At 47.9% G+C, this 26,472-nt stretch overlaps 2 protein-coding genes and 1 long non-coding RNA gene across 6 annotated transcripts in view; 1 reads left to right on the top strand and 2 right to left on the bottom strand.

Annotated features, from left to right (window-relative positions):
- XRCC6 (X-ray repair cross complementing 6) overlaps positions 1-5,617 on the bottom strand; it is a 28,800-nt gene extending 23,183 nt beyond the window's left edge. For 2 of the 4 annotated variants that reach the window (XM_019447021.2, XM_019447025.2), the window contains exons 1-2: positions 876-1,000; positions 170-253 (exon numbers count right to left, since the gene is read on the bottom strand). In XM_019447021.2, coding sequence (XP_019302566.2) covers positions 170-245 — 76 coding nt within the window. In that variant the 5' untranslated portion in view covers positions 246-253; positions 876-1,000. Of the gene's footprint in view, positions 1-169; positions 854-875; positions 1,001-5,598 lie in introns of those variants that run through there. The other 2 variants (XM_019447024.2, XM_019447023.2) reach the window with 2 other exon arrangements.
- DESI1 (desumoylating isopeptidase 1) lies at positions 1,131-19,722 on the top strand. Its single transcript, XM_019447027.2, has 6 exons — positions 1,131-1,471; positions 10,840-10,861; positions 11,969-12,038; positions 14,355-14,464; positions 15,156-15,278; positions 17,214-19,722. The coding sequence occupies exons 1-6, from the start codon at positions 1,384-1,386 to the stop codon at positions 17,305-17,307; spliced, it is 507 nt and encodes a 168-aa protein (XP_019302572.1). The 5' UTR covers positions 1,131-1,383; the 3' UTR covers positions 17,308-19,722.
- LOC109265637 (uncharacterized) lies at positions 14,234-24,582 on the bottom strand. The gene is made up of 3 exons (XR_002079282.2): positions 24,307-24,582; positions 14,672-14,783; positions 14,234-14,586 (listed from the first exon to the last, which is right to left on the bottom strand). It is a non-coding gene; the product is annotated as an uncharacterized LOC109265637 (long non-coding RNA).
- Between the last annotated feature and the right edge of the window lie 1,890 nt (positions 24,583-26,472).

Genomic DNA, 26,472 nt, shown 5'->3' with positions numbered 1-26,472 from the left:
GTCCCATAGACTAGAGCAGAATCTGAATAAAAGAGTCTAGGGTAGTTCTGCAAAGTTCAAAGGGAGAAAGCACTGGACATTGGGGAGAGAAGGGTGAGCCATGAAACAGCAGAAACAGACAGGGAAAGGCTTTCTTACACACAGAACAGCAAAGGTTAAAACCACTTACCACCTGCTTCAAGGCCCTCTTCCTCTTCTTCTTCTTCATCGCCTTCGTTTTTGTAATAAGACTCCCAACCTGACATAGCGTTTACTGCTCACCCGGTGAAAGAAAGTTATGATCAGTAACAAGCAAATTTAAACCTAAAAAATATCGAATCGTAGGCTCCTAAAGTCTCGAGATTATTCGTGAGGAATGTGGAAGCGGATCCTGCTGCCTCCAGATCTCTCAGTGATTGAGATCCATTAGTCATGGGCATCATTCCAGCAGCAGCTTCACTGCAGCTATCCCTTAGGGCCTTTTTTGGGCTGGTGGTGGCCCGGGTGGTCCTCTGATTGGTGTGCTGGGGCAGCCCAACCTGGAGGTCCCGTCTGGCCTCCGGCACCAGCTGGACATACGATATTCCTGCTCCAGAATACTCCGTCCTCCAGCGAACCCACTACTCTACATCACGCCCAAAAATCTCCCCCAACGCCTCCTCCAGCCACGCCCAGCGGAGTCTCAAACGTAGGTGGGCCTCAAAGGCCAGGTGCCGCCCCCTACGGAAGACGGAACTGGGACCAAAACTGTCTCTACCACGCAGGTCCGCACGCTTTGTGCTGGCCCTGCTCCGCGGTAAGGCTAGAAGGACGCGCAAGACTCAGAAAGCGAAGCAGGCCGAGGGCAGCCCTGGCCGGAAAGCAATGCACGCAGACAACACTCCCAAACCGCCTACCTTAGGTGCAAGGAACAGATCAATTTGGACAGAAGGCGAGGTACCGCGCACGCACGGGCTCTAGTTCTCGCTCCCAATCAACGTCCCCTACGTCATCACGCACAGTGCGCGCATTTCCCGTCAAATTGACACGCCCACCTCCACCTTCCGCTTTCCACAATCGTCCCTAACTAACCTAGCCAATCTGCGAAAGCCCCGCCCCTTCCTGCGAAACCCCGCCCCTCGCCGCCCGTCGGGACGGTAGGCACATGCGCAAGAGTGCGTCCTCGCCCCCGCCTCCTCTTCAGCGCGGTCCCTGCCCGTCCCGGCTCTGTCACCTCACAGTAGTCGTTGCCCGTGGCGGGTGTCGGGGCGCGTGCAGCGCAGGGCCGCCTTTCCCCCGCCCCTCAGGCCGGGCCCGGGCTCGGTCCCCCGCTCCCTACGCTCCCCACCCCCGTCGGGTACGGGAAGGTCCAAGCTGCTACCGGGTGCCTGAGGGACTTCGTGGCCACCGCCGCCACGGGTCCCGATGGAGCCGCCGAATCTCTATCCGGTGAAGCTCTACGTGTACGACCTGTCCAAGGGCCTGGCCCGGCGGCTCAGCCCCATCATGCTGGGTGAGGGGGCTGGGGGCGGGCGAGAGGGTGCCGGGACGGCCGGCCGAGGTAGGGAGGCCTGGACCACGGCTCAGGGGGAGACGCGGGGCCCAGAGGATGGAGAAAAGCACGAGTGGAGAAGGGAGAGGTCTGAGGTTTGGGCGCCTTGAACCCCACTTTTTCTGTCTTGACGTTTGAGTCCAGGAGGAAGGGACGGAGGAGTCACGCCCTCCCGCTGCCCCTCAGAGCCGCAAGCTAAGCTGGCGCTGCATCCCGGCTTCATCCCTGCCTCACTTGGGGAACCCTTTACGCTCCTTCCTCGGCGCAGTGTAAGGGAGGTGAGGGTGCCTGCCGCGCGGTGCCCCTCGTGATGAAAGGGACACTGCGGAGGAGATTCCGGGGTGGCCCTTAGAGAGCCTTCCCTCCGTGCCAAAAGGAAACTGCAGTCTCTGGGGTAGATGGGAATAGGAAGCTAGAGCTGCACAGGGGCCCAGCCATCGCCCCCAGGTAGAGGTGAAGTCAGGTCTACTGGAGTCCGGACTCGAGAATTCACCAAGTTCTGCCCTGACGATTCTAAGTTAATTGCTTTTGCCCAGATGGTTAGAAAGCAGTTCTCGCGGAGGACTGGATACTGTTGTGTCAGTTAAGGGTTAGTAAAGGAAGTATTTCGGTTGTGCTCCATTAAACTACTTAACTGCCAGGAGAGAAAATCAGCCCTAGTTCACTGCACATCAAACCTCATTATAAGCCAAATACCAAAAATGTCTCATCTAACATAGAAATGGTCGAGTTTGTGATTTCAGGTGATATTGGGCAGGAAAGGATTTTAGGAATTGAAAAATTGAACAACTTTGGCAGCATTCGCTGAAATGGCTAGTTTTTCCTGGCTTTTATGGACGCATTAGAAAATGTGTCCTTGGAGCGCCTGGGTGGCTCAGTCGGTTAGGCGGCTGACTTCAGCTCAGGTCATGATCTCACCACTTGTGGGCTCAAGCCCCGTGTCAGGCTCTGTGCTGACAGCTCAGATACTGGAAACTGCTTCGGATTCTGTGTCTCCTTCTCTCTGCCTCATGGTTAAGGCAAGAGGGCAGAGGTCAAGTAAGCAAGGCTACTTTTGAGGGCCTCTTTTCAATGTCCTTGAGTTTCTAATGTATCTTAGTGAGTTGAACTCAATCTCTTAACCCTAGGCCACTGAATGGTTACTCGTATTTGGCTTCACAGCAGAATCACCTAGGACGCTTGTTCAACAGACAGGGAACTTCACTTTCAACGTTTTGTTGAGTACGAGTAGAAAAAGCAAAGTTGGAACAATTCTTTAAATATTCAGATGTTTTGAAAGCAAAGGATTTATACATGCTCATGTAGGCAAATAATTATCTGGAAGAATACATAAGAAACTGAAACAGTGGTAACTTGTGGCAAGGGAAACTTGATGCCACAGGAATAGAAGGGAGACTTCACTATAAACTTTTGTTGTACCTTTTGAATTGTGTACTACACACATAACATTATTCAAAATAAACAAAGTTTTAAATATATGGATTCTAGAGCCTCATTACACAAGTACTAACTAAGAATCTTCTGGAGTTTTGATCTAAAAATCTGTATTTTTAATAAGCTCCTCAGATAATTGTTATGTAGCCAATCCATTGTAGGGTAGAAGTCTGGGCCTAGATCACCAGTTGTTAAAATGAGTAAGGCAAAACTGAAAGCAAAACTTACAAAGTCATTGGGGAAGGTGCTAATCACTAACAGATTACATCAGTCAAGTTCCAACTAAACTTGCAGTGGAGCCATTTGATTAGTGTAATCATAGCTGTAAGTGCTCTTAGGAATCACTGCTTCATGATTGATTCAGCAGATTTTTTTTTTGAGTGCCTACTATGTGCTAGTCTGAATGGTAAGCTTAACTGAGGATAATATGTTGAGCAAAGATGTTCACTACCATCCTGGAACTATTTAGTGAAGAAAACATAAAAAATAAGCAAAAAGTAATAATAATTAAATTATTTAAAATAATAATTGTGGTAAATGCTGGGCAGTGCAAGAAGCAAACAGGATGCTAAGGTAGAAAGTAACAAGGGAAATTTACTTCAAAAAATTTTTTTTAATGTTTATTTATTTTTGAAGGAGAGAGAGAGACAGAGCATGAGCTGGGGTGGGCAGAGAGAGAGGGAGACACAGAATCCAAACCAGGCTCCAGGCTCCAAGCTGTCAGGACCACCTGATGCAGGGCTTGAACTCCCGAGCTACGAGATCATGACCTGAGCTGAAATCAGACACCCAACCGACCAAGCCAACCAGATGTTCCTTTTTCTTTTATTTTTTTATTTTTTTTATTTTTGAGAGAGAGTACAACTGGTGGAGGGGTAGAGTTAGAGGGGGACAGAAGATCTGAAGCGGGTTCCCTGCAGAGTGCCCAATGCAGGGCTCAAACTCGTGAACTGTGAGATCATGAGCCCAAGTCAGACGCTTAACCAACTGAGCCACCCAGGCACCCCAAGAGAAACTTACTCTAAATAACGGTGGCAAGAGTAGTGACTTTTAAGTTGGGAATTTCAGGATGAAGAAGTAGCCACAAGGAAAGTGGTGAGGGAGTTACAGTGTTCTAAGCTTAAGGGGGATCAATCTGCCAAGGCCCTGAGGCAGGAAAGAGCTTGGCCTTGTCCTGGAACTGAAAGAATGCCTTTTTGGAGTGTCATGGGTAAAGGGAAAAGTGCCATAACTGAAGGTGGAGTGCTAGACCTATCCCCTTCACCTTTTTTTTTTTTTTTACATAGATTTGAAATCCTAGCCAACAATGGTAACTTAACCAACTTTGCACACCTGACCACAATGGTATTTCTAAGAACATCACCTTACCTGCCAATCTAATTCTCTCTTCCCTATCCCCTTTTTCCCATATTGCTCTTACGCCTTTTGCAAAAGTAATGAAAGTGTTATCAAAGCTAATGGTCATTACCTTCTAGAGTTGAAAACTTATGGAAAATGGGCATTGCTGTACTGGTTCATCCTGTCCAGACATCACCAACCTTAAGGTTGGGTATGTCCCAGTTTTGTGAGTAACCATATATTGATTTCCCATTCCTAAATGTATTTGAACCTTTCAAAAGTCAATTTGTTTCCTGATTTTTGCTATGACTTCCAGAAGCATATTAATAGCTAGCATTTATTGAGAGCTTACCATGTGCCAGACTCTTTTTTTCTGAGTACTTTGTGTGTGTCATAACCCTCACCACAATTTTGTGAAGTAGGTCCTGTTATTACTTCTGCTTTTCGTTTGAGGAACCTGAGGCATTAAATTTGCCCCCAGCTCCCACAGCTGGTAAGTGGCAGGGCTGGGTTATAAACGCAGGCAGTCTAACTTTCAGAGCTCATGTTGTCAATCATGTTGCTGTACCCCTTCTACTGTGTAATGCATCCCTTTATAATTTTTGAAGTTTGTAAAGGCATCTTTGGTCACGTGTTTCAAATTTGGATGAGAAAAATATCTGGGTTCAATGTGTATGTGCCATTCATAATCACAGATATATGATCATTCCTCAAACTAAGTTAGTGTGACCTCATCAGTAATACCTTCTTCTCTTGTTATGACAGAGCCTCATGATAAGACCCCATCTAGCTCTGTTACCGTCATGATTGGACTAGATAAAGTCCAACATAATTCCCTGCTCCCCCGCAAACCATGCAGACTACACAGTTCTATGCTGTCCAGTTTTCAGTGTCCTAGAATTGCTTCCATGAACGTACTTCTGTACCATTGTCCTTCAATCACCATGAAAATGGCCCCAAATTTATCTTTAGCATTCTAATAGACAGCTGATTGCACCTCTTTTTCATAGTGTACCATTTGCCTACAGTAATTAGCTATTATAATTGTCCTTTAAATTTGTCCTCTTAATAATTGCAGCTGTTCTCTAAATCTCATGACCTTTTTTTGTGCTAAAGTACATAGGCATAAATGCAGAGATGTTTGGGTTTTTTTTTAGTTACAGTAAGAGGCACTTGATATTTGTTGATTGTTTTCTGATCCAAAGTTTTGTGTATATGCACATGTCCTGGGATTACATTTATTTATTACTTTTTTTTTACAAGCCTATCTCAAAATTGTTCCCAGGTTTAAAGACGTAAAGATATAGAATACAGACCTTTATTTCTTGGCAGAATGCAATCTAATGAATGTTTGAAATTTTACTCTGGACTCAGGTCCTTGCTTAATTCTGTAATACAAAATAGTAATGAAGTAAAAAAACATGAACTCTGTCCTCCAGGGGTTTATTTCACAAAAAATAACATGCATACACATACAACATTAGAGAACAGCATAAAAGAAATTATGACTAGATACCAAAATGAGCGAGTGGTGAAGCGATCATTTTAGGTCTTGAAAGAAGGGAGAGGCCTTGGTGGGCTGAATGTGTCAGAAAGACTTCATCAAGAACCTTGAGCTGCTGGAGGGCAGAGACTCTGTCTCATTTCTCAGTACATCCCAGGTAGCCAGTCAGAGCTGATGCTCAAAGAATTTTTGTTTTTTAAAGTAAACGCAGCACCCACTGTGGGGCTTGAACTCATGACCCCAAGATTGAGTCGTATGCTCCCCCGACTGAGCCAGCTAGGCGCCCCGCAATACATATTGATTATAGGAACAATTGGGACTTGAACTCAAGCTTGAAGATTACATAGAATTTATTTGAATCTGAAGGGGTTTTTAATGTTTTAATGCCATCTATTGTGCTTTGTTTTAGATTTTTATTGTCCATTGTACGAACTGTTCTATATCCATCTAAGGAATTAATTTAGTAATCATGTGATTTCATTATGGCAAAATGAAAACTAATGCAGCTTACAAGGCCCTTCGTGATCTTTCTCCGGCTTTTTTCTCCACCCTCACCTGTCTCCACATACTGAACACAGTCAATAGGAGCCTTTCTCAACTGGATTACACATGAGAATGAAGCTCTGAGGGAAATGATCTGATAGACTATTTTCTCAATTCTGCCAATAGATACCCTGGGGCATGAGGGCTTATTCTCTTTCGGAATCCCAGTGGAAAAGGGCTGCTGTACACCCTAACAGGACTGAAACTGTTCAGCTCTTTTTTACCTCTTAGCTTTTCAAAGGCTGTGCCCTCTGCCAGGAATACTTTCATTTGGCCTGGCTAACTTCTGCTTATCCTTGAGATCTCAACTAAAGTGTCACTTCCCCCAGGAAACCTTCCCTGACCACCACCCCTCCAAATCTTGGTTGTGTGTCCCTAGTATGTGCTAATAACACAGTGTACTCTCCTTTAGTGGCATTCATCATTCTATTTTATAATTGTTCATTTTCTCATCAATATCCACACACACACACACCCCCCCAACTGGACTGGAAGCTCCACTGGGGGCAAGAACTCTAGATATCCACAGTACTTGGTGTTCAGTAAATACAGCCTGGGTGGAATGTTGCTCCTCAAAACATTGCTACAAGGCCTGACTAATAAAAACAAGCAGTGATTAAAAGGGAACCCTCTCTGGCACCTGGGTGGCTCGGTCGGTTAAGCGTCCAACTTCAACTCAGGTCGTGATCTCGCGGTTCATGAGTTCAAGCCCCGCATGAGTTCAAGCCCACGCATGGTGCAGAGCCTGCTTGGGATTCTGTCTCTCTGCCTATCTCTGCCCCTCCCATGCTCTCTCTCTTTCTCTCTCTCTCTCAAAATAAATAAACTTAAAAATATATGTATATTGGCAGAGGCCCAGTTATGTTATACAAATGTTTCCTTTTACCTTTTTCCAACCTAGATTCAATATTTATCCAGTGGCCCAAAGAAGGGCAAGCTGACTTCTTAAGTTAACATTAACCCCTTCACATTGATGGTAATCTGGCCAATGCTGAGTCACCCAGCACACTAGAACATTGTCAATTAAAAACACTATCAAGCGTCTCCTCGCTGGCTAAGTCAGTGGAGCATGTGACTCTTGATCTCAGGGTTGTGAATTCAAGCTCCAGGTTGGGTATAGAGATTACTTAAAAATAAAATCTTAAAAAAACCCACAAATATATATGTATACACACACACACAAAATTAATAACACTGTATGTTAACCAATTGTGTGTGTGTGTGTGTGTGTATATACACACACACACACGCATATATACACACACACACACACACGCAACTATTAATAACACTGTATGTTAACCATACTGGAATTAAAATAAAATAAATAAAAATACTATCATGAAAGGAGAAATTTGGGAAGTGAGCTGGCACTGCATTTGACTTATACCAGTGAGCTAATGCTACCTGCACAGAGGCCCCTGCTGCCCCATCGCCATCATCACTTATGCTTATTAATAGACATTGGTTAAACATCAGCAGTATTCCAAGTGCTGATCTTGAACGTGTCCTACAACCAGCATGTAGGTCTACGCGCTCCATCCATGTTAATTGATGAGGTGGGTGGAGTATTTTCTCCTTGGCTTTTATATACTAACTTAACTCTTACAATCAGTGGAATGCTGACTAATGGAGACCTCACTCTACATTCTTTGTTATTCATGATGGAAACGAGGCTATTCTCCATGTCTTCCATTTGTTTTCACTTGCGTCCTTCATAGGCCTTGAATTCAGTGCTTTGGCTGTGCTGGCAGGCTTGGAGACAAGCAGGCATCTGACCCACCGACTCTCTGGCCTGCTGAGGACATCCTAGTGGGAAAATAATCTGCTTCTGTAGTGTGTTAATATCCACTGAGCCTAATTCATGTTCCAAAATGGCCTTGTGACCTAATTCAAATCACCACCTCCTACTCACCTCCTCCCACCCCAGTGAGGAAGGAAAAAAAAAAATTTATTTTAAATCAGTTAAGTTCTACTTTCCAATGCCCGTCACCCTGCGGGGAGGAGACTGTGGCCCTTGTTTTCTTTCCCCTGAGAACAGACTACTGAACAGCTGCCCTTGGGTTTCTACCTCAGCTGCTCCCACAGGTACATTGTCATATCGTGGTTTTTTTCTTCTTGCTTTTATGCTGGACAAACCATGCATCTTTATTTCCCTGTTTGTAAAATGATGTTAATAAATATTTGCCCTACTGTACCACATAAGGATGATGTGAGAATAAGGATAACTTGGGAGCAGTTCAGATTCAGAAAGGATGTACGTCTAATCAGTCCATTTGAAGATGCTTGTCGTAAATGGGTTACCACTCCCCTTCAGCATCCAGTCTGTTTCACATCCACCTCTGTGGAATTTGAGCTGTTTGAGTAAGGGCAGAGCCTGCTCCACAGCCTTTAGGGGGCTACCCCAGAAACCCCATTGGTGACCTCGTGGGCCAGAGCAGCCGGTCTCTTAGTGAAAAGCAGACTTGTCTCCAACTGGAGGACGGACAGAACTCTGCTACATTTGATTTTCCTTGTTACTTCACTTAGCCTCATAACACTAACAGAGAATGAAATGTTTATATGTAAAATAGACACAGCATTGGGGCACCTGGGTGGCTTCGTTGGTTAAGTGATTGGCTCTTGGTTTCGGCTCAAGTCATGATCTCACAGTTCATGAGTTTGAGCCTCACATCGGGTCTCGTCATCCTTAGCACTGTCATGTAGTGTCTCCCATGGACTATTGCAAAGACCTCACTCCAGTCGGCTCTCTCTATGACCTGCCCTCCTGTTCATCTTCTACGTCAGGAGTTCTCTTTTAAAAGATATAATTGTCGGGGCGCCTGGGTGGCTCAGTCGGTTGAGTGTCCGACTTCAGCTCAGGTCACGATCTTGCGGTCCGTGAGTTCAAGCCCCGCGTCGGGCTCTGGGCTGATGGCTCGGAGCCTGGAGCCTGCTTCCGATTCTGTGTCTCCCTCTCTCTCTGCCCCTCCCCCGTTCATGCTCTGTCTCTCTCTGTCTCAAAAATAAATAAACGTAAAAAAAAAAATAATTAAAAGATATAATTGTCTTGGGCCGCCTGGGAGGCTCAGTCAGTTAAGTGTTCCACTCCAGGTTTCAGCCCAGGTCATGATCTCACAGTTTGTGAGTTCAAGCCCTGAATCAGGCTCCACGCTCTTAGCTCGGGATTCTCTCTCCCTGCCCCTCCCCTGCTTGTGTTCTATCTCTCTCTCCCTCTCTCTCAAAATAAACTTAAAAAAATCATTAAAAAAATAAATAAAAGATATAGTTGTCTTTTAAAAACATGGAGCTGGGGGCTCCTGGGCGGCTTAGTCGGTTAAGCATCTGACTTCGGCTCAGGTCGTGATCTCACTGTTCATGAGTTCGAGGCCTGAGTTGGGCTCTGTGCTGACAGCTCAGAGCCTGGAGCCTGCTTCAGATCCTGTGTCTCCTCTCTCTGCCTCTACCCTGCTCACATGTTTCTCTCTCTCTCTCTCTCTCTCTGTCTCTCTCTCTCTCTTTCTCTCCCTCTCAAAACTAAACATTAAAAAAAAACAAAAACAAAAACATAGATCTGGTTAAGGCACTCTGCTGGCTGCCTAACAACCATGAATGCCCCCACGGTGTAGGACAGCCTTCTGTCTGGGCTTACCCTACTTTCCTGGCATCCTTGCTGACCACTTTTCCTCCTGTCACCATCACTACAGTCTTTGTTCTAACCTGCAGGACCTTGATCTTTATCACAACCGTGGGTTTGCACATACTATTCCCTCTGGCAGAAACGTCCATCCCTGCCCCTACTTTTCCTGGGTTGAATTACAGTTTATGAAGGTAGTTCCTTATCTTTATCATATATAGCATCTTATTTTTACCACTGTATAATTAGAACCTATCAACATTGTGTTTTACTTAGTTATGTGTGTCTCTCTTTCCATTTGACTTTGGGCTCCTTAAAGGCAGGACACTGGTCTGTTCGTACTTTCATTTCCATATCTAACATCATTTCTGCCATATAGAGGTACAGAATACATTTGCATTGACTATTCCAAATGGACAGCATTTGTAAAGTTTCGCTCTGCCATTTTCTGAAGGGTTTCACCTCCCATATGCTCAATGAAGAAGTGGATAATAGCTTTTTTATACCATTGCTTTACTTGTCACTATATGTGAGACAAATTAAAGGCAAAGTTGAATTGACCCTGACAGGGAAAGAAAAGCAAACATAAAATTGGGGTACATCTATGCCAGTGTTTTTATCTTGCATTCTGATGAAGGATTCTGATAACCGTTCAACTTACTTCACATGACATACCTATATCATGACCTCAGGACCTTATTGGAGGAAAATTGCATTCCTGGAAAATCCCCCCAGAGGTTTATAGTGGGTTAAAGTGGGTTTGAGTGTGTTTATAGTGGGTTAAATTGGGTTTGAGTGGGTTTATAGTGGGTTTGAGTGATGTTGTGAATTTGCTCAGGCTGGGAGGCCATTTATTCTGGTCCTGAGTAGCTAAATCTCTTCTTTTCTCTACAGGGAAACAACTGGAAGGCATCTGGTAAGTTGGGTGGGACTCCTTACAATGACTGACTGGTTTATGAAACAAAGCAGTACCTGTGCACTTCAGGTTCCAGTCTATGTTTCCAGCTTGAAACCTAACTCTCTGTATCATGAAACTTCCAAGTTCTAAAGCAGTGGTTCTCAACCAGGGGTAATTTTGTGCCCCGATCCCCAGCCCCAGGGAATCTGGCAGTGTCTAGAGACAGTTTTGATGGGTGGACGGAAGCCAAGGATGCTGCTATAAACACCCTACAATGCACAGGGCATCCCTTCACAACAAAGAATTATCCAAGCAAACAATGGCAGTGGTGCTGAGGTTGAGAAACCCTCGCATAAAGAAAGGTAGAATGATGTCATGCCCACACCTGACCAAGCCTTCTAACTACAGAAGTCTCAAGGGCTCCACATGGCTGTCTTAAAACACATCTGCCATGGTCTGTCAGCACTGGACCCACCCCTTTCAGACAAGATGGTAGCTGAGCTCTCAGTTCCGTTAATGAGAGGAGACCATAGGTCAGTATTCCATCTGGACTCCTGGAGCCTGCTGACATTTGGGATGACCAGAATGTCTTTTTGCTTCGTTTGACTCAAACCGAGTAATATGAGCACTTCCACCCGAAACAGGTCTTGCCTCAGCATGGTCCAGGTTAACCTCTCCTGTTAACTGCCTAGGAACACCCCTTAGTCTGCAGAGCTTTATTTCAGTAAAGGTGTGTCAGTATCAGGGTGAATCTAGGGACTCCTCTTCTGCTGTGTTCTATTCTGCCCCAGGAGACATTGAGCAGTGTCTGGAGACCTGTCTGGTTGTCACAACTGATTGGGCGGTGCCGCTGGCAACTAGTGGGTGGAGGCCAGGATGCTGTTAAGCTTCTAGAATGCACAGGACAGCCCCCCAGCAAAGAATTTTCCAGCCCCAAATGTTAGTAGTGCCAAAGTTGAGAAATTCTGATCTATGGTATTTATGCCTTTGGTTAGTTTTATAAGGCTGCTGACCGTGTAAGTCCTATCCTTGGGCAGAAATTATTCTCCTTGAAGTGTGGTGTTTGCTTTTTCTCAGACCAGTTTGAAGTTTTCTGGCTTATCCTGTCTCTTCTCTGCATTGCAGGCATACCTCCATAGTTGTGCACAAGGATGAGTTCTTCTTCGGCAGTGGCGGTATCTCCAGCTGTCCCCCAGTGAGTGGCTTCCCCCACACCCTGCCCTGAAGTCTCACGTTCCCAGGGTTCCCATAGACCAGGAACTTTACTACTACTCTGTATGTCTGGCTTCTAGCCCAGTGGATGTCAGCCTGTGGCTTAGTTCCTCATAACTACCTTAAGGCTCAGCTCAAAAACACCCTTCCCAGGCCTCCTTTGTGCCCCCTCGACATATGTGGGTCCCTCTGGGTCACACCGAGCATGGTATGATGGATGAGCTGTTCCTGAGTCTCTGCAGGGAGCTGTGTATAAGCTCCTTGTGAGCTGAGACCGTGTCTCACTCTCTGTCCCTGTCACCAGCTCAGTGCCGAGCTCATAGTATGAACTCAGTCAATGTTGAGCTGAAGGATGAGGGCTCTGAGGGGTAAAGTGAGTTGCCGAAACTTACATGGCCAGTAAGTGGCACCAGTACTAAAACTCAGGACTCTCTGTCTCTAAAGCCCATGTACCTTGCCACAAACTTTCTCTCCGAGCAATCTAAGGGTTTTCGTAGAAGGTGCTCAAGCAAAGACCAACCAACCATTCATTTTGCTATTCATAAATGGAAAGTCATTCTTGATTTCTTCCTCTCGCTGGTCCTTTACCTCCTGTAACAAATCCTTCGTTAAGCCCAGTCAATTCTACCTTGTAAATATATCTTAAGTCAGTCTCTGTTCATCTCTTCCCATATTTCCAGAGCTTTCACCTTCATCCATGCCACGCTCACGTCCAGCCTGGACCACAGCAGTACCTCTGCTCCTCCTCAGTCAGGTCTCCACACAGGAGGCAAAGTGATCTTTTCAAGATGAAAATCTGATCATGGCATTCCCCTGCTGAAGTCAGAACTCTGCCCACTGCTCTTGGGATAAAACCCAGAAAGCTCAGCATGGCCTCCAAGGCCCTATCTGATCTGGTCACTGTCTCCCTCTCTGAATGACCTCTTTTCAGGTTGTGCCTTCCCGCCACCCGCCCCCCCCCACCTTCTTCTCATTCCTTGAACATACCTTGACATTTAAACCTACTCTCTCACTTCGTCCACCTCCCTGATCCTTCACCTGGTTCTGCCTCTCCACCCTTCGGATTTGAGCTCAATGTCACTTTCTCAGGCAAGCCTTCCCAGACTCCTCAGACTGGAAAGGTCCCCTGTTATATGTACTGATGGCATGCTGGACTTTTCCAGCAATAACCTTATTGCAGCTCAAAATTATATATTGGTTTATGGGATTTTTTTTGGTCTGCCTTCCCTGCTAGACTATAAGCTCCATGAGGGCAAGAATCTCGTCTGTTTTGTCCACATCGTACCCCCAGTGCCTAGCATAGGCCTGGCACATAGTAAGTTCTCAATACATATTTGTTATATGAATGAATAACAGGGGGTCGAATAGTGATTTTCAGTCTCTTACAATTTTGAGACCATTATTGTTAGACGATTGTAATGATCCTGCTCACCAGGCTTTCCCCAGTGCCTAGAACAATGTCAGCCACACAGTAGGTGCCCAAGAGCTATTGGGTGAATTAATGATCTTTCCAGGGAGCTCTGCTCAGGAGTGCTCTCCCTTACCCCCTAGCCATTCCCAGCTCTGTCCTCCCCAGTGATCTGTTACACACCCATGGCTGCTTTCCCCTTGGCCTCAGGCTCTCCTTTAGTCTGCTATAGCAGTCTATTAACCCATGGTGGAGGGTTTCCTGTAGGCCTTTCATGGGCCATTAACTCCCTTGCCTGGGGAACCCTATCGACATTGTTAGATTAGCCTCCCAGATAAAATAGAACTAAATTGTGGAAGTGTTTGCCAGCCTGCCAGACTTCTCACAGTCTTCGCATTTCCCCAGTGTTCTAAGGGATAGCAAGTGTGTCACAAGAAAAAACTGGCTGCATACACTTAAATATAGGCATGGAAAGATGGCCTGTCAAGTGCTAGCCATTTCTGGTTCTCCTTTTGTGCCCTTGGGATCAGGCCTGTTGGGAACAAAGGGAGACTTCAGATTCTGGGTTTCTATTTTTTTATCAACTGGATGAGGTGACAGCATCAGGGGTCTGGCCTGAGACTGGCCAGAGACTCAATTTCCCAGGGCCCCACCAGAAGAAAGCAGCCCAGCTTCTTAGCCACGTTGCCATCATTTGGCAATGGAGAGTTAACAGGAAGCTCTAAGCCATTGCAGCCTTGATACAGATAGGAAATGACACTCTTCATCTGCCCTGGATGCTCTGAAAGGTAAACGTTGGAACAGAGCATCTGTGGTCTCCCAAGGGAAGCCACATTAAAAAATTCAGTGGAGATGGTGACTTAATGACTTTCTTTGGGTTGGCTCTTTTAGGGAGGGACATTGCTTGGGCCCCCAGACTCTGTGGTTGATGTGGGGAGCACAGAAGTCACAGAAGAACTCTTTCTGGAATACCTGTCCTCCCTGGGGGAGTCTCTGTTCCGGTGAGTGGAGACAGGGGTGGTGGTTAGTTGTGTCTGTCCCCCCACTAGACGATCAGCCCCAGAGGGCACCCACAAGGTCACATCCCCCAGAGCACTCAGCACAAGGTCTGGCCCAGTATTTGCTGAATAAATAGGAAGAGAAAGCAGTTATCATGCCACAAAAAGAGCTCAGCTTTGCTCCCAGGCAGATATCCCATCCCAGCATACCTTCTGCTGAAACCCTGAGGACAGGAAGGGCTATTTATTCCTACTGATTAAAATCAGCTGCTGCTGTCTCAGCACTTGCTGTTCTCAACCCATCCTGGGCCAGTATCTCGTCCTGAAAAATCAAAACCAGGGTTTGTGGAGGGATTTGGATGAAATGCCAACTTGAGCAGGTTTTCTCTTAAGCTTTAGTCAATTGTCATTGTAGTAAGTGTTTAACACTAGAGCTCTGCTTTTGTGACTGTGAAGATTCTACTGAAACTGTAGAGGAGCCATATATTTTTATTTCATCTTTCCCTTAAAAATCTGTTTTTTGTGGTCCAGAGTGGCAAATCAAGCAGTCCTTTTGGAGTGTATGAGAAAAGGAAAATCACAGTCCTCTTAACTCAGCTATGCTCTCCATGCCATTTCCTGGTTTGAGTTATTTCACATATGTGCTTGCTGACTCTCTCAGATCTGTCCTTCCAACCTTTCTCACAATGTACAGAAGTGAGGCCTACAACCTCTTTGAACACAACTGTAACACCTTCACCAACGAAGTGGCACAGTTCCTGACCGGGCGGAAGATCCCTTCCTACATCACTGACCTTCCCTCTGAAATTCTATCCACGTAAGTGGCCTTCGGTCTCTGCCCCAGCCCCTGAAATCCCCATTCACACTCCGTGCTGTTCGTCTGGCCCCTGATCTCAGCAGAATCCTCCTGAGCTAGGTGGGCCCTGTCATGATGGCAGCTGCTACCAGGTAAAGCCACCATTCTCTCCACTCACTGGTGCGTGCCTGTAATACTTCACCCTCCTTGGAGTTGAACCAACTCTATCCTGGCCTGAGTGCAACCACAGAACTTAGAAATCCACTTGACGCCGGCTCCAGCATTTGTACAGACCCCTGGCATCTCATGAAGCGTGCCACTCCCCAGAAGTCCTCGCATAAAGTGTACTTTTAGATAGACAGGCAGAGTACAGATCAGAGGATTAGTAGGGTGGCTTATTTTGTGAATGTCATTTGTTAGTGTTTCTTCCCCTGCACCATGAGCTCTTTGATGCCCTCAGAGACAACCTCCTACTTGCCCTCATACCTCAGTAGATGTTTTCTTCAAGAACGCACTGTAGCCCCTCCCACCCTGATGTGGTCCGAGCTTTGTGGGCCATGATCTAAGCAGTGTCCCCTGAAAGGACACACACAACACACACACACACACCCAAAGCCATCACACCCTTCCCTTCCTTTGCTGTTGTGTTCAGGCAAGCCTCTAACCACTCCAGGACCATGTCTGTTTGCGAACCCTGACTCAGTTTCTCCTGAACTGGGGCCCTGTCCAACAGAGATCCTGGCAGGTTTAGCAGGCTCAGCAAGGTGAGCTGTTTTTCACACCTGGGTAGAAACCTCCTAGGAAAAACTTGCAAGGGAAACAAGGCTGCGGTGTGAATCTAGTGAGGAAAGCCCCATCTCCCAGCCCTGCCTCTGCCTTCCCGTTCCTTGGTGGGTGTGTTAAGCCTCACAGCCTTACTAAAGGATCTAGGTTATGAGGCCCTAAGCAAGTATAAGTAGCTGGAATGTTCTTGCTGTTATTATTTGGTGGGTGAAGCTCCAGGACTTGTCTGAATTAAGGTTAATATATCTTGGTGTCATCTGTTTACGCTTGAGAATGCTCCCTTTGAACCTGGACATGATTTTCTTTTTTTTTTAATTTTTTTTTTCAACATTTTTTATTTATTTTTGGGACAGAGAGAGACAGAGCATGAACGGGGGAGGGGCAGAGAGAGAGGGAGACACAGAATCGGAAACAGGCTCCAGGCTCCGAGCCATCAGCCCAGAGCCTGACGCGGGGCTCGAACTCACGGACCGCGAGATCGTGACCTGGCTGAAGTCGGACGCTTAACCGACTGCGCCACCCAGGCGCCCCTGGACATGATTTTCAAAAATGGCAATATCCACCAAAGAAAAAGAAAGCCAGTAACTGAGATGTGTTGTGGGCACCCTGATTTAAGGTTCTAGGAATTTTGAAAAGTCTCTAAGGTTCCAGTATCTGCAGTGTTTTTTTCCAGCCAAGTTACTCTGAGAGCAAACTGGGAGCCCTTTAGAAAGTGGCCTTAACACCTCCTGGCAACCTGCGTTTGTCATTTTTCCTGAGTATTCCCTAGAAAATACCTTTTTCTTATCCTTTTTCTTCTGCCTCAGTTTCCTCACTTACACTTTATTTTTATCCATGTATACCATGAGAGTTAAAGATTCAAGTGCAGAAAGGTCAGAAAGCTCTAGTTCCCTGTATGCAGCTAGCCTGTTCAAGCCAGAGCTAACCAGGGTCTACAGGTGAAGTAGTAAGACGGTAGCATCTCCGCGGGGTGAGGGGGACCCCAGGAATAAAAACACAGAGCAGGCCCTTTTGAGGGCTCCTCCATGAACGTGATGTGTGAGGTAGGTGAGAAAAGCGAGTGAGGTTATGGGTGTCCTTCTTCCCTGTGTGGTGGCGTCACTGTACCCATGGGCGCGGTTGTGACTGTCTGCACCCAGCCCACCCCGGCCCCTGGGTCTCTTTTCTCCACAGGCCCTTCGGACAGGCCCTGCGGCCCCTCCTGGACTCCATTCAGATCCAGCCTCCTGGAGGGAGCCCCGTGGGCCGACCCAACGGCCAGAGCTAACAGGACTGCATGGGACCGCCCTGCCTCACCAGGGCTTTTCCTTTTTAAACAAAACAAACCCTACCAGATTTCTATTTTATAATTTTACATCAGAGCTAACAACCAGGGGAAGGCTTTTTAAATTTCCCAGGGAAGGAGATCACCAGGCTGCATGTAGGACAATGCTGCTAAGAAACAGAACAAAATGCCACCCCTTCTAATAGTATTATACTAATTTATTAAGGCTGTCTTGTCTGTAAGTTCACTCTTGACGCTGCTTCCTAGGCGTCCTCCACACTGGAGAAAGGGAGAGGGTTTGTTTAAGCAGAAGGCAAGAGGCACGGTTTGGGGGAGCCCCAACCCAGAACCTCTTTCCAGAGAACGCCCACGCTGTACCCAGGTTGCCACCACCTGTGGGACCCAGGTGAGTTTTACAACATCCACGAAGCAGCCATTGCAACATCCCGGAAGCAGTTCCTCTCTAGCGTTAAATGAACCAAAGGATTTGGTGCACGTGAGACCGGTTTCAGGATGACTGACCCAACCTAAGTGAACTCTGTAGCCACAGCCTCTCTCACCTCCTCTCCCTACCCCAAGCAAGGCCACGGGGCCAGGGCTGGAGCAACCAAAAGCCTCAGGATCAGGGGAGAGTGACGGCAAGTGTCAGGCCAGAGAAAACAGGATAAAGCCATTCTTCCTTCCACCTACTGATTGCCAATCCTCTGACATCAGTTTTGGAGAACCTGCCTTGCTGGCTACAGGCTGCTCTTCCTCAGCATGGCTGACCTCGTAGTTTGTGAAGGTTTGGGCTGGAGCGGCAGAGACCCAGGCCTATTGTCTACAAGTAATAATGTAGATTGTTTGTAGTCCCTGTACCACCCCCCTTCATCCCCAAACCAGATGCAATATTCAGCTAGGGACCAAGGGGAAATGATTCCCTGTTCTAGGAAAATATCCCTCATGTAGAAAGATAGAATAATAATGCAGAATCAAGGTGGCAAGCAAATTTTGAGTTGTTTCTGATAGACATTTTGTACATTATCCTCAGTGTGTTTTGAAGGCACATGTTATTTCTGTTGTCATTCTGACTTTAAGGATGCATTGTTGAGAGCCTGACTGGGCATTTTCCTAATGAGCTGCTGCTAGGAGCTTATAGGGAGGACCAATCTGGACGTTTCTTACCTGGAGAGGCTTTCAGATTCCTTTTCTACACATGCCTCCCTTAAGTTAGTTTTTTGGGGGGGTGTGGAGAAGGGTCTCAGAGCTGTCAGGTCCCTGAGTCCCAGCCCTGGCATCTGTGGGTCCCTCCCGCCACAGCTCCTGCCACTTCTCAGACTTGAATTATGTTCTCTTTCCTGGGGTCCGGCCTGCAGCAGGTGCCTTTGCTCTTCAAAAAGCTGCTGCTCATCTCCCCCTGTCTCTACCATTAGCCATAGCAGTTGGCGTCATCAGGGGCTTGGCTAGAGGAAAAGGTGATTTTCTGCCTTTGTGTTTGCCTATGACCTGCCCAGAGGCACCTCCATGGTGACCAGCTGTGATGTCAAGTGACATTTTGTAGAGCAGAAAACTAGCAAGGACTCTTATTTAATGTTGACCTACTGGCAGAATTGGGCTCATGGAGAATAGGTTTCGGGCTGGGTACCTCCCGGGAAGGCAGCTTACTAGTGGAGTCCTTCGCTTCCCACCCAGGTTTCTCTCCTTTTCCAGGTTGCCTTGCCCAGCCCTCTGTCTCTTCCAGGCTCCTGTTCCATACTTTCCCTCCCAGGGCTCTCAGCTCTAGCCAGAAGGTGTGGCATCACAGTCTCCTTCTCTCTTCTCCCCCATATCCAGGCTCAGCTGGCTTCACTCCTAATAGCAGTCACTCCAGACCCAGGAGAAGTTAGCCAAAGTAGCTACCCTGAGAGACTGTCACTTGGTTCACTGAAAGTCCCCCTTGATGCCCAGCAGCCATTTGTGCCAATGCCTGGGCTCTAGGCTTGTGGGGGAAGATGGAGGGATCAGTCAGCAAGCAGCCTTCTCTGAGCTCTCCAGGAAGGCAAGCTCTCTCCCCCCACCCAAGTCCCACTATCACTCATTTTGGAAGCCTGGGCTCAGGCTACGACCGCCAACCCAATCCTCACATTTCTCTGTCAATCCCAGAACCTCAGGAGCGTGCTCATTATGACCAGCTAGCTCCACACAAGTGTGCGAGACAAGCAGAGTGAGAAATGAGCCATGTGTGTATCATACAGTAGACACCTCCATCAAGGTCCATTGGTTTAAAGGGACAGGGAAGGAGGAGGGATGGACCTCACCCCTTCCCCAAAATAAAGCTTGTACCTTTGAGATTCCTTTTTGCCCTTGAAGTCAAACTAATGACTGTGTCTAGTACGGAGGTGTTTGCTGGTTTTCTTTGATGTTTTTTCTAATGCAATAAACTCATTTCTGCCTGCTGCATTTGCGTCGTGCTTAAGGTTTGGGTATGCGTCCAACATAGCCAGGCTTCTTCTCAGTCTGTCTCCCTCTGAGCTTAACTCTGCTGAGTCTGGATATGCTGCCTTTGCTTGTTTGTTAGCCTTGTGGATGAGAAGTGACAATAACAGGGAAGAATATTTGACTTTCACCATTGGTTTACAAAAATGGAGAAGAGGCCCCGAGAGAATACTATTTGCCCAATGTCACCTTGCAGCTGGTGGTAGAGAAAGACTCAAAGCCTCGTCTGCTGGCCCCAGCTTCTGAGATCTTCCTCTAGAGGACCTTGGCCATCAGAGAGCATCTCACCCCACCAAGAAGCGTATACTTATGGTTTCAGTTTAGCTATAGGCTGGGTCTGTGGCACCAAGGATCTCTGCCCACCTTATTACGATGACCTCACTGAACAAGTGTGGAGGTGGGTGGATGGCTCTCCGAGCGTCCCCTGGCACTACAGACACTAGTGTGGCCGCAGGTGTCTGTTGGTTCAGTTGGCTTTGAGTGAACACGTTCCACAGGCTGAGGCGAGGCTAGGTACTTTCGCACACAATGGATTTGAGGTGTAGATACTGGTCTCGTGTTACAGATGGGGAAACAGGTACAGAGAAACTAAGTTATCCAGGTGGCAAACGGCCGGGCCCTTGAATCCAGGCCATGTTCTCACCACCACACCTGTGAGACCTTATTATTGAGGCACTGTGTCTTTCCAGCATGCTAGCTGAAGAATAAGGCTGTCTCTCCAGAGGACACAGAGGGTAGGTGGCTTTGGCTGACATCTCCCCCTGCCCCCAAAGCTGACATGTTCCGAGGCAGGAATCTAAGAGTGCCTGCTCTGAGATCACACAGCCTGTGCTTAAGTCCTAACGTTGCCACTTGTGGGCCAGTCTGTTTGTCTCCTTTTCTGTAAAATGGAGGAAATGGTACCTACCTCACAGGGTGGTTTTCAAGAGAGTAAATGTAAAGTGCTATGCTCGGTGCCTGGCACAGATCAAACGCTCAGTGAATGTCAGGCTGAGAGCAGAATGCATTCAACAGCCACTGACTGGGGGCTCCTGTGAGCCAGCTCTGGGCAGAGGCCCCTGCCAATCCTCTCTGCTGAGGACAGTTTCCAAGACAAGATGCCGCTGATGTGTACTGCCTGCTTCTGTGGGAAATGACACATGGTTTTACCCTTAGACTTTGTGACTCACGGCAAGTCAGTCTGGGGTAAATTCATTCATCCCCACAAACGTCTTCCTGGGAGCCTATTGTACGTAAAGCAGCCCTGGGCTCTGTGCTGAGGGTACAGGGGTGAGCAGGACCAACAAGGCTCCTGCCCGGCAGGGATTCTATTCTGAGGACGCTGGGAGACAAAAGGGTAGAGAAGTTTGGTGATCTCAGGTGGCCTAGTGCTAGGGAGGAAATACAACCAGGTGGCAGCAGGTGTGAATTCCCCAGGTGTGAAGGAATACGTGTCAGGAGGTTGGGGAAGTTGTGTGACAAGGTGATGTTTAATCTGAGGCCTCACTGACAAAGTATAGATCAGAGAGAAGAACACTCCGGGCACAGGGAGCAGCAAGTGAAAAGAATGTTGGAAGGACTGAACGGAGGCCAGAATGACCGGAGCACGAGAGCCAAGGAGGTGGTGGAAGGTGTGGAGGCTGGAGAGGCCAGCGGGCCAGACGGCGCGAGGCTTTGTAGGTCAAAGAGTGACACAGTCGATTTGCTATGTTGAGAGATGGGATGGTGCAAGAGGAGCAGAAAACGAGGTGGGGGGGGGGGGGGGGGCTTGCAGTTGTCAGGTAAGAGGTGAGGTGTGTTGTGCATCTGCTAAGTGACCGGGGAGCTGCGAAGAAGCTCCCTGCTCCCCTGGTGTTCAGAGTGCGGGGAGGAATGGACAGCTCCTGTGAAACAGGAAAGGCCAGAGCTGCAGGGTGGCGCAGCCACTGCCACAGCCCCTTGTCCTGCATCCATGAGCTTCAGCGGAGCTCCTCCAGCTTTAGTTTGGGGTGTGCTTAGATTTCTTCATTTGTTTTTTCCAAAAAGTATTTGTTTTGATCATATTACATATCTAGAAAATGTAAGCAACCAATGAAAGTACAAAGATGAGAGGAAAAGTCGTCTGCAATCCCATCATCCTAAGAGGTGTTGGATTTTGTGAACATCTTTGCAGAGGTTTCTGTGGATTTGAAGACACACATGCTGAACATGCTGTGTGGTACCTGCCTTTGTTCTCAGCATGTAGTGAAGATCTGTACGGCCCCAGCAAGGTTGAAAGAAAACCATAGAGGAGGGAGTGATGGTGCCTGGCGGTACTGGATAGAGGAAGCTCTAAGGAGAGGACATTCCGGCAAAGTTCCCTAAAGCTTGAGGGAACCATTAGGTAAGAGTAGGCTGCTCATCACAGCTGTGTGCGTGGAGGCCGGACCTGCTCTGGAATGGGATCATGGTGTAAGAGGACGCCTGCCTGGGCGGGTGGGTTGGACCATGAGACCCATGTCTCCTCACACTCAGGGGGCTCTGGCCTGAGAGGGCAGCAAAGAACCAGGAGGGGTCTGGCACATCACTGAATGTGACCCCTTGACCACGGAGCCTGGCTGCTTTGAAGGGGGGTAGGGCTTGGGGGACTGACCCTTGTCTGAAGGGTGGCCTGGGAGCCCAGAGTCCCCTGCAGAGACCTCTGTTCAAAGGTTTGGCCCCCCTGGAGAAAGCCCCACAAGGTCACGCTGCAGTGAGAGAGGTGGACACCAGGTGGCGCTGTGGATGTACTCGGGGCCCAGCCCACCCCCAAGGGGCTAGTCTCACCTACCCCAGGTCACAGAAGCAAGCCCTGCCCCCTCCCTACACACCTCAACCACTGTGCCGCACCCCCCCCCCCCCCCAGAAGCCCACAGTACAACAGTCCAATTGTTCTCACATTTATCAAGGCCCTTCCTAAGTTTGTCCCTGGACCTCTCCAACCCCCATCCCCTGCTGTTAAGTGTAGGCCACTGTCACTGCAAACAGTATCCACCTCCACCTTCAATTTACTGTTTGCTGGACCTGGATCATCTCTCCCCAACTATCCTCAGAGCAACCCCTTTCTCAGAGCTAAAGGCCCAGCTACAGCATTTCCTCTACAAAACCTTCCTGACTTCTCCCTACCCCAGAGCAGACCCCTCCTCTTGTGGGTGCTTCCTGGCAGGCTCCCACTAGCTGGGGCACCCTCCAGGGGTAGGGTCTAGCTGTGATCACCTGAGTGCCTGAGCCCAGCACAGGACCTGGCACAGAGCCAGCATCTTCTTGCGGGGCGGACATCGAAGGGGAGGGTCGGCCATAAAAATTTAACCCTGGATTTGGATACATACCTGCCTGGATTGGCCCTCTGACTCAAATGACCCTGATCAAGGCCTCCCTCTCTATGGGCCTCTCTGAATCTGTAGAATAAAGACTATAGATCAGACGGTCTCTACCACCCCTCCTGGGGAGCAAAACTCCTCTCCCTCCCCATGACTCCAGAGACTAGTTCTCAGTCCTGGGGCTGAGCTCTGATCCACAGAGATCACTAACCCCAGGTGTAGAGGGGGAGGGAGAGTTGCCGCCCCTGCCCCCCATCTCCAGGTGGGGCAGTGCCATCCCTGGCCCCACTGGCTTTGGCCCCAAGGGAGCCTGTGCCAACCCAACAACAGCCTCCACCCCCCTCCACAAACACCACCTCTGAGCATGTGCCCTTCTGCTTATTTAAATTCAACGGGGACTTGTTTATTGTGAAAACAATATAAATCCTGCAGGTGTTTTGAAATATGGAGGAAAAAAGTCAACATCCACAATCTCCCAACCTCCTGCTGCCCATAAACTAAGAGGGAATTAGAACCAACAACCAGCCCTGACTGTTCTTTGCAAAGCCCCCTTTTAGCACAGCTCCTTTCCTGCGCCCCCTCATCTTCCTGACAGCCTGGGAGAGGCTGGCAGTGGTGGCCCCATTTATAGATGAGAAACAGGCTCAGAGAGTGGGAGGGACCTGCCCAAGTTCACCTAGCTGCGGAGGGACAGCCCCAGGAGGGACAGCCGAGGAACCGTCAGTCTGCCTGTATATACACTGCATCAAGGCTGCTCCTCAGGCCGGGAATGCACCCCTGAAAAAGTCACACTCCAGGGTCGCATGGGTGACTCAGTAGGTTAAGTGTCCGACTCTTGATTTGGGCTCAGGTCATGATCTCACAGTTCAAGCCCTGCGCCCGTGGACCCTGCTTTAAGGTTCTCCCCTTCCCCTGCTCATGCGTTCATGCTCTCTCTCAAAAAAAAAAAAAAAAAAGTCATACCCCAGATCGGGAAAAAGAGGGTCAACACCTCCCATATTCACTCAGCACATGTTGACAGTTGGCCTTCCACCAAGAGGGCAGGGAAAAGCATGGGCTTTAGAGGAACAGAACTTAATGTGAATTCTGACCTTGCTGTGATCTTGGGAAGCCAAGGTCACCCCAGAGGGTGTCAGTACCTACATCTAGAAATTGATATAAGCGTACTCACCTCAAAGGGTTCTTGGCAAAAGCAAGTGAAGTACCCAGGGTAGGAGCTACACTGTCCAAACCAAATATGGAAGCCACTAACCTCCAAATCTCAGTCAAAGGTCTGGCCCCAAAGAGCCAGAGCCTTCGTTTTTGAGCAGGATCCTTCCAGGCTAGGGTCTCAGGCCCCCTGTCTTCAGACCTGGCTTCCTTTGGTGCTCTCAGAATGCCCTCTGACAACCAGTCTCTGCAGTCCCAGTTCCCCCAGTCCTACTTCTGCCTCTCCCTAGGGCCTCTCCAAGGCCCCATCTGGACACCAGTTGCCAGGGATGAGCCTCCCTCTTAAAGGGACACACTGGTAGCCACAGAGCTACTCCATCTGGTACTCCCCGGATTTGTGCCTCAGAGCACTCACTCCCCCTCCCTGGGCTTCAGTAAAAAAGGTTGAGGTGAGAATTCTGGAAGAGACTGTGAAAGGTATTTGTAAGGAAACTAGTTCACTACAGATGTGCTATTGTTGGGAGCTTAGCTTTGTTTGTATTTGTAAGAGTGGACCCAATCCATAGGAGACAAAAACCTGTCCTGCCTTGTGCGCCCCATCCTACAGCTTCTGGAGCCCAGCAGCAGGGTGGGGCCTGGGTATCTGCATTTAACCAGTTCCTAGGAACTCTTGGGCAATGGAGCAGGTAGGTATTGGCTGTGAGATATGAGAGACTAATTTAGGCAATTCCAGCCCCACCCACCAGCTCTATACTAGCTGACTGGTCCCTGGGAGGGGTCTCAGGCCCTGCCAGTGGTGGGGTTTTGGAGTCGTGGGGGTCCAGAGCCGATGGCCAAGAAAGAATTCTGGAAGACGTCTTTGGTGCAAAAAAAGGTGAGTTTATTAAAGCACAGGGACAGGACCCATGGGCAGAAAGAACTGCACTGGGGTTGTGAATAGTGACTGGTTATATACCATGAGTTAGGGGAGGTAAAGGCAAAAGGGAGGTCTCCAAAAAGACTTTCATATGCTAAAGAGGACTCAGAAGATAGGAGGCCTTGCAATAGTCAAGCTAAGGTTGTTTTCCCTCTAGTAGGGCATTAACATGAAGACCGTAGAGAGTTCCTAGAGAAATGCTATGCTCTGTATTTGCCTCAAGTATTTACCAATGGGCTGCAGGTTATAAAGAAATTTAATTTTATTTACCATTTCCTTCTTGCCTTTGTTTCCCAGATCACTACGGAAGGGAGGGTGATGTTGGGGCTCCAGGAAACTGAGTCTATAGGTTTCTGGAGATCAGGCTATTGATAAGATTGCCTTTTTCTTGTAATTTACTAAAACATTTGCATTTGCAAACTATTGGTGACTCCTGTCCTGCACGACTGTGATTTCTATCAGTTAACTATTTCTTTTTTCCTTCTCTCAGCTTTAGGGCAGCCTGGAGTGCCTGAGGAATGTCACAAGTATCCCACCTGGGGGGAGGGGCGTGTTTGCTAGTTTTCGCTTTGCCCTCAGCTTGCCTTATGCTCCCTCATCACCAGTGCCCAGAGACCCAAGGACCAGATCTGGATGGAGCAGGAAGAGCAGATCGAGTTGGGTTTTCCTTCCCGCGGAGATGGTTCTGCTTGCTGTCAGTATTCAACAGAAAACAAACGCTTCTTGAGGGCAAGGCCCTTGTTTTGTTCTCTACAGTATTCCCAGAATCCAGAACAGTGTGTACCCCAACACATTTGTTTAATGAATGAACCAAACTCTGGCATAGGGCCTGGAAACAAACAAACAAACAAACAAACAAACAAACAAACAAACAGGTGTTTTCCTATGGCCCGGGTTGAATATGGCTCCTCAGCAGGACACAATTATTGATCCTGTCTTTTACATTTTTTTCTATATTTTGCTCATCACGGATTTTTTTGGCATTAATTTTTATTTTTAAAAATATTAAATTAGAAAGAAAAAAATTAAAACGCCACTTATTTTGATGTTTATTTTGGTGTCCTCCTAAGTTTTTTGCCTGTGCAGGTAATCACCTTACCTGTTCGCTCTGGTCTCAGCCCGGCAGGCCTGCCAGGTTGCTTTATATAGCCTTGGGTACATCCCTTTTGTTTTTCCTCACCAAGTGGAGACAATACCTTCTAGAGCTTCTGTGAGAATGCATGAAGATATGCAGTCAACTGTCCAGTGTGATGGCTAGCACATAGTAAGGGGGTCAATAAATAATGGTTATTCCTAGCTCACTGTTCAAGTCCTATCAGGTGGGGATTACGTCCCCATTATGTAGATGAAGAA

This window comes from Panthera pardus, unplaced genomic scaffold (genome assembly GCF_024362965.1).
Source record: "Panthera pardus isolate Hobbes unplaced genomic scaffold, ASM2436296v1 HiC_scaffold_6, whole genome shotgun sequence".
Lineage (NCBI taxonomy): Eukaryota > Metazoa > Chordata > Mammalia > Carnivora > Felidae > Panthera > Panthera pardus.
Note: the sequence above shows the minus strand (reverse complement) of the source record. Positions and strands in the feature narration are given on the sequence as shown.

Excerpts from the sequence above, each read along its gene's own strand:
- DESI1 (XM_019447027.2), top strand. The coding sequence starts at position 1,384 with ATGGAGCCGCCGAATCTCTATCCGGTGAAGCTCTACGTGTACGACCTG. Across the intron at positions 10,862-11,968 it reads AAACAACTGGAAGGCATCTG|GCATACCTCCATAGTTGTGC; the intron begins GTAAGTTGGGTG and ends TCTGCATTGCAG. Across the intron at positions 12,039-14,354 it reads GTATCTCCAGCTGTCCCCCA|GGAGGGACATTGCTTGGGCC; the intron begins GTGAGTGGCTTC and ends TGGCTCTTTTAG.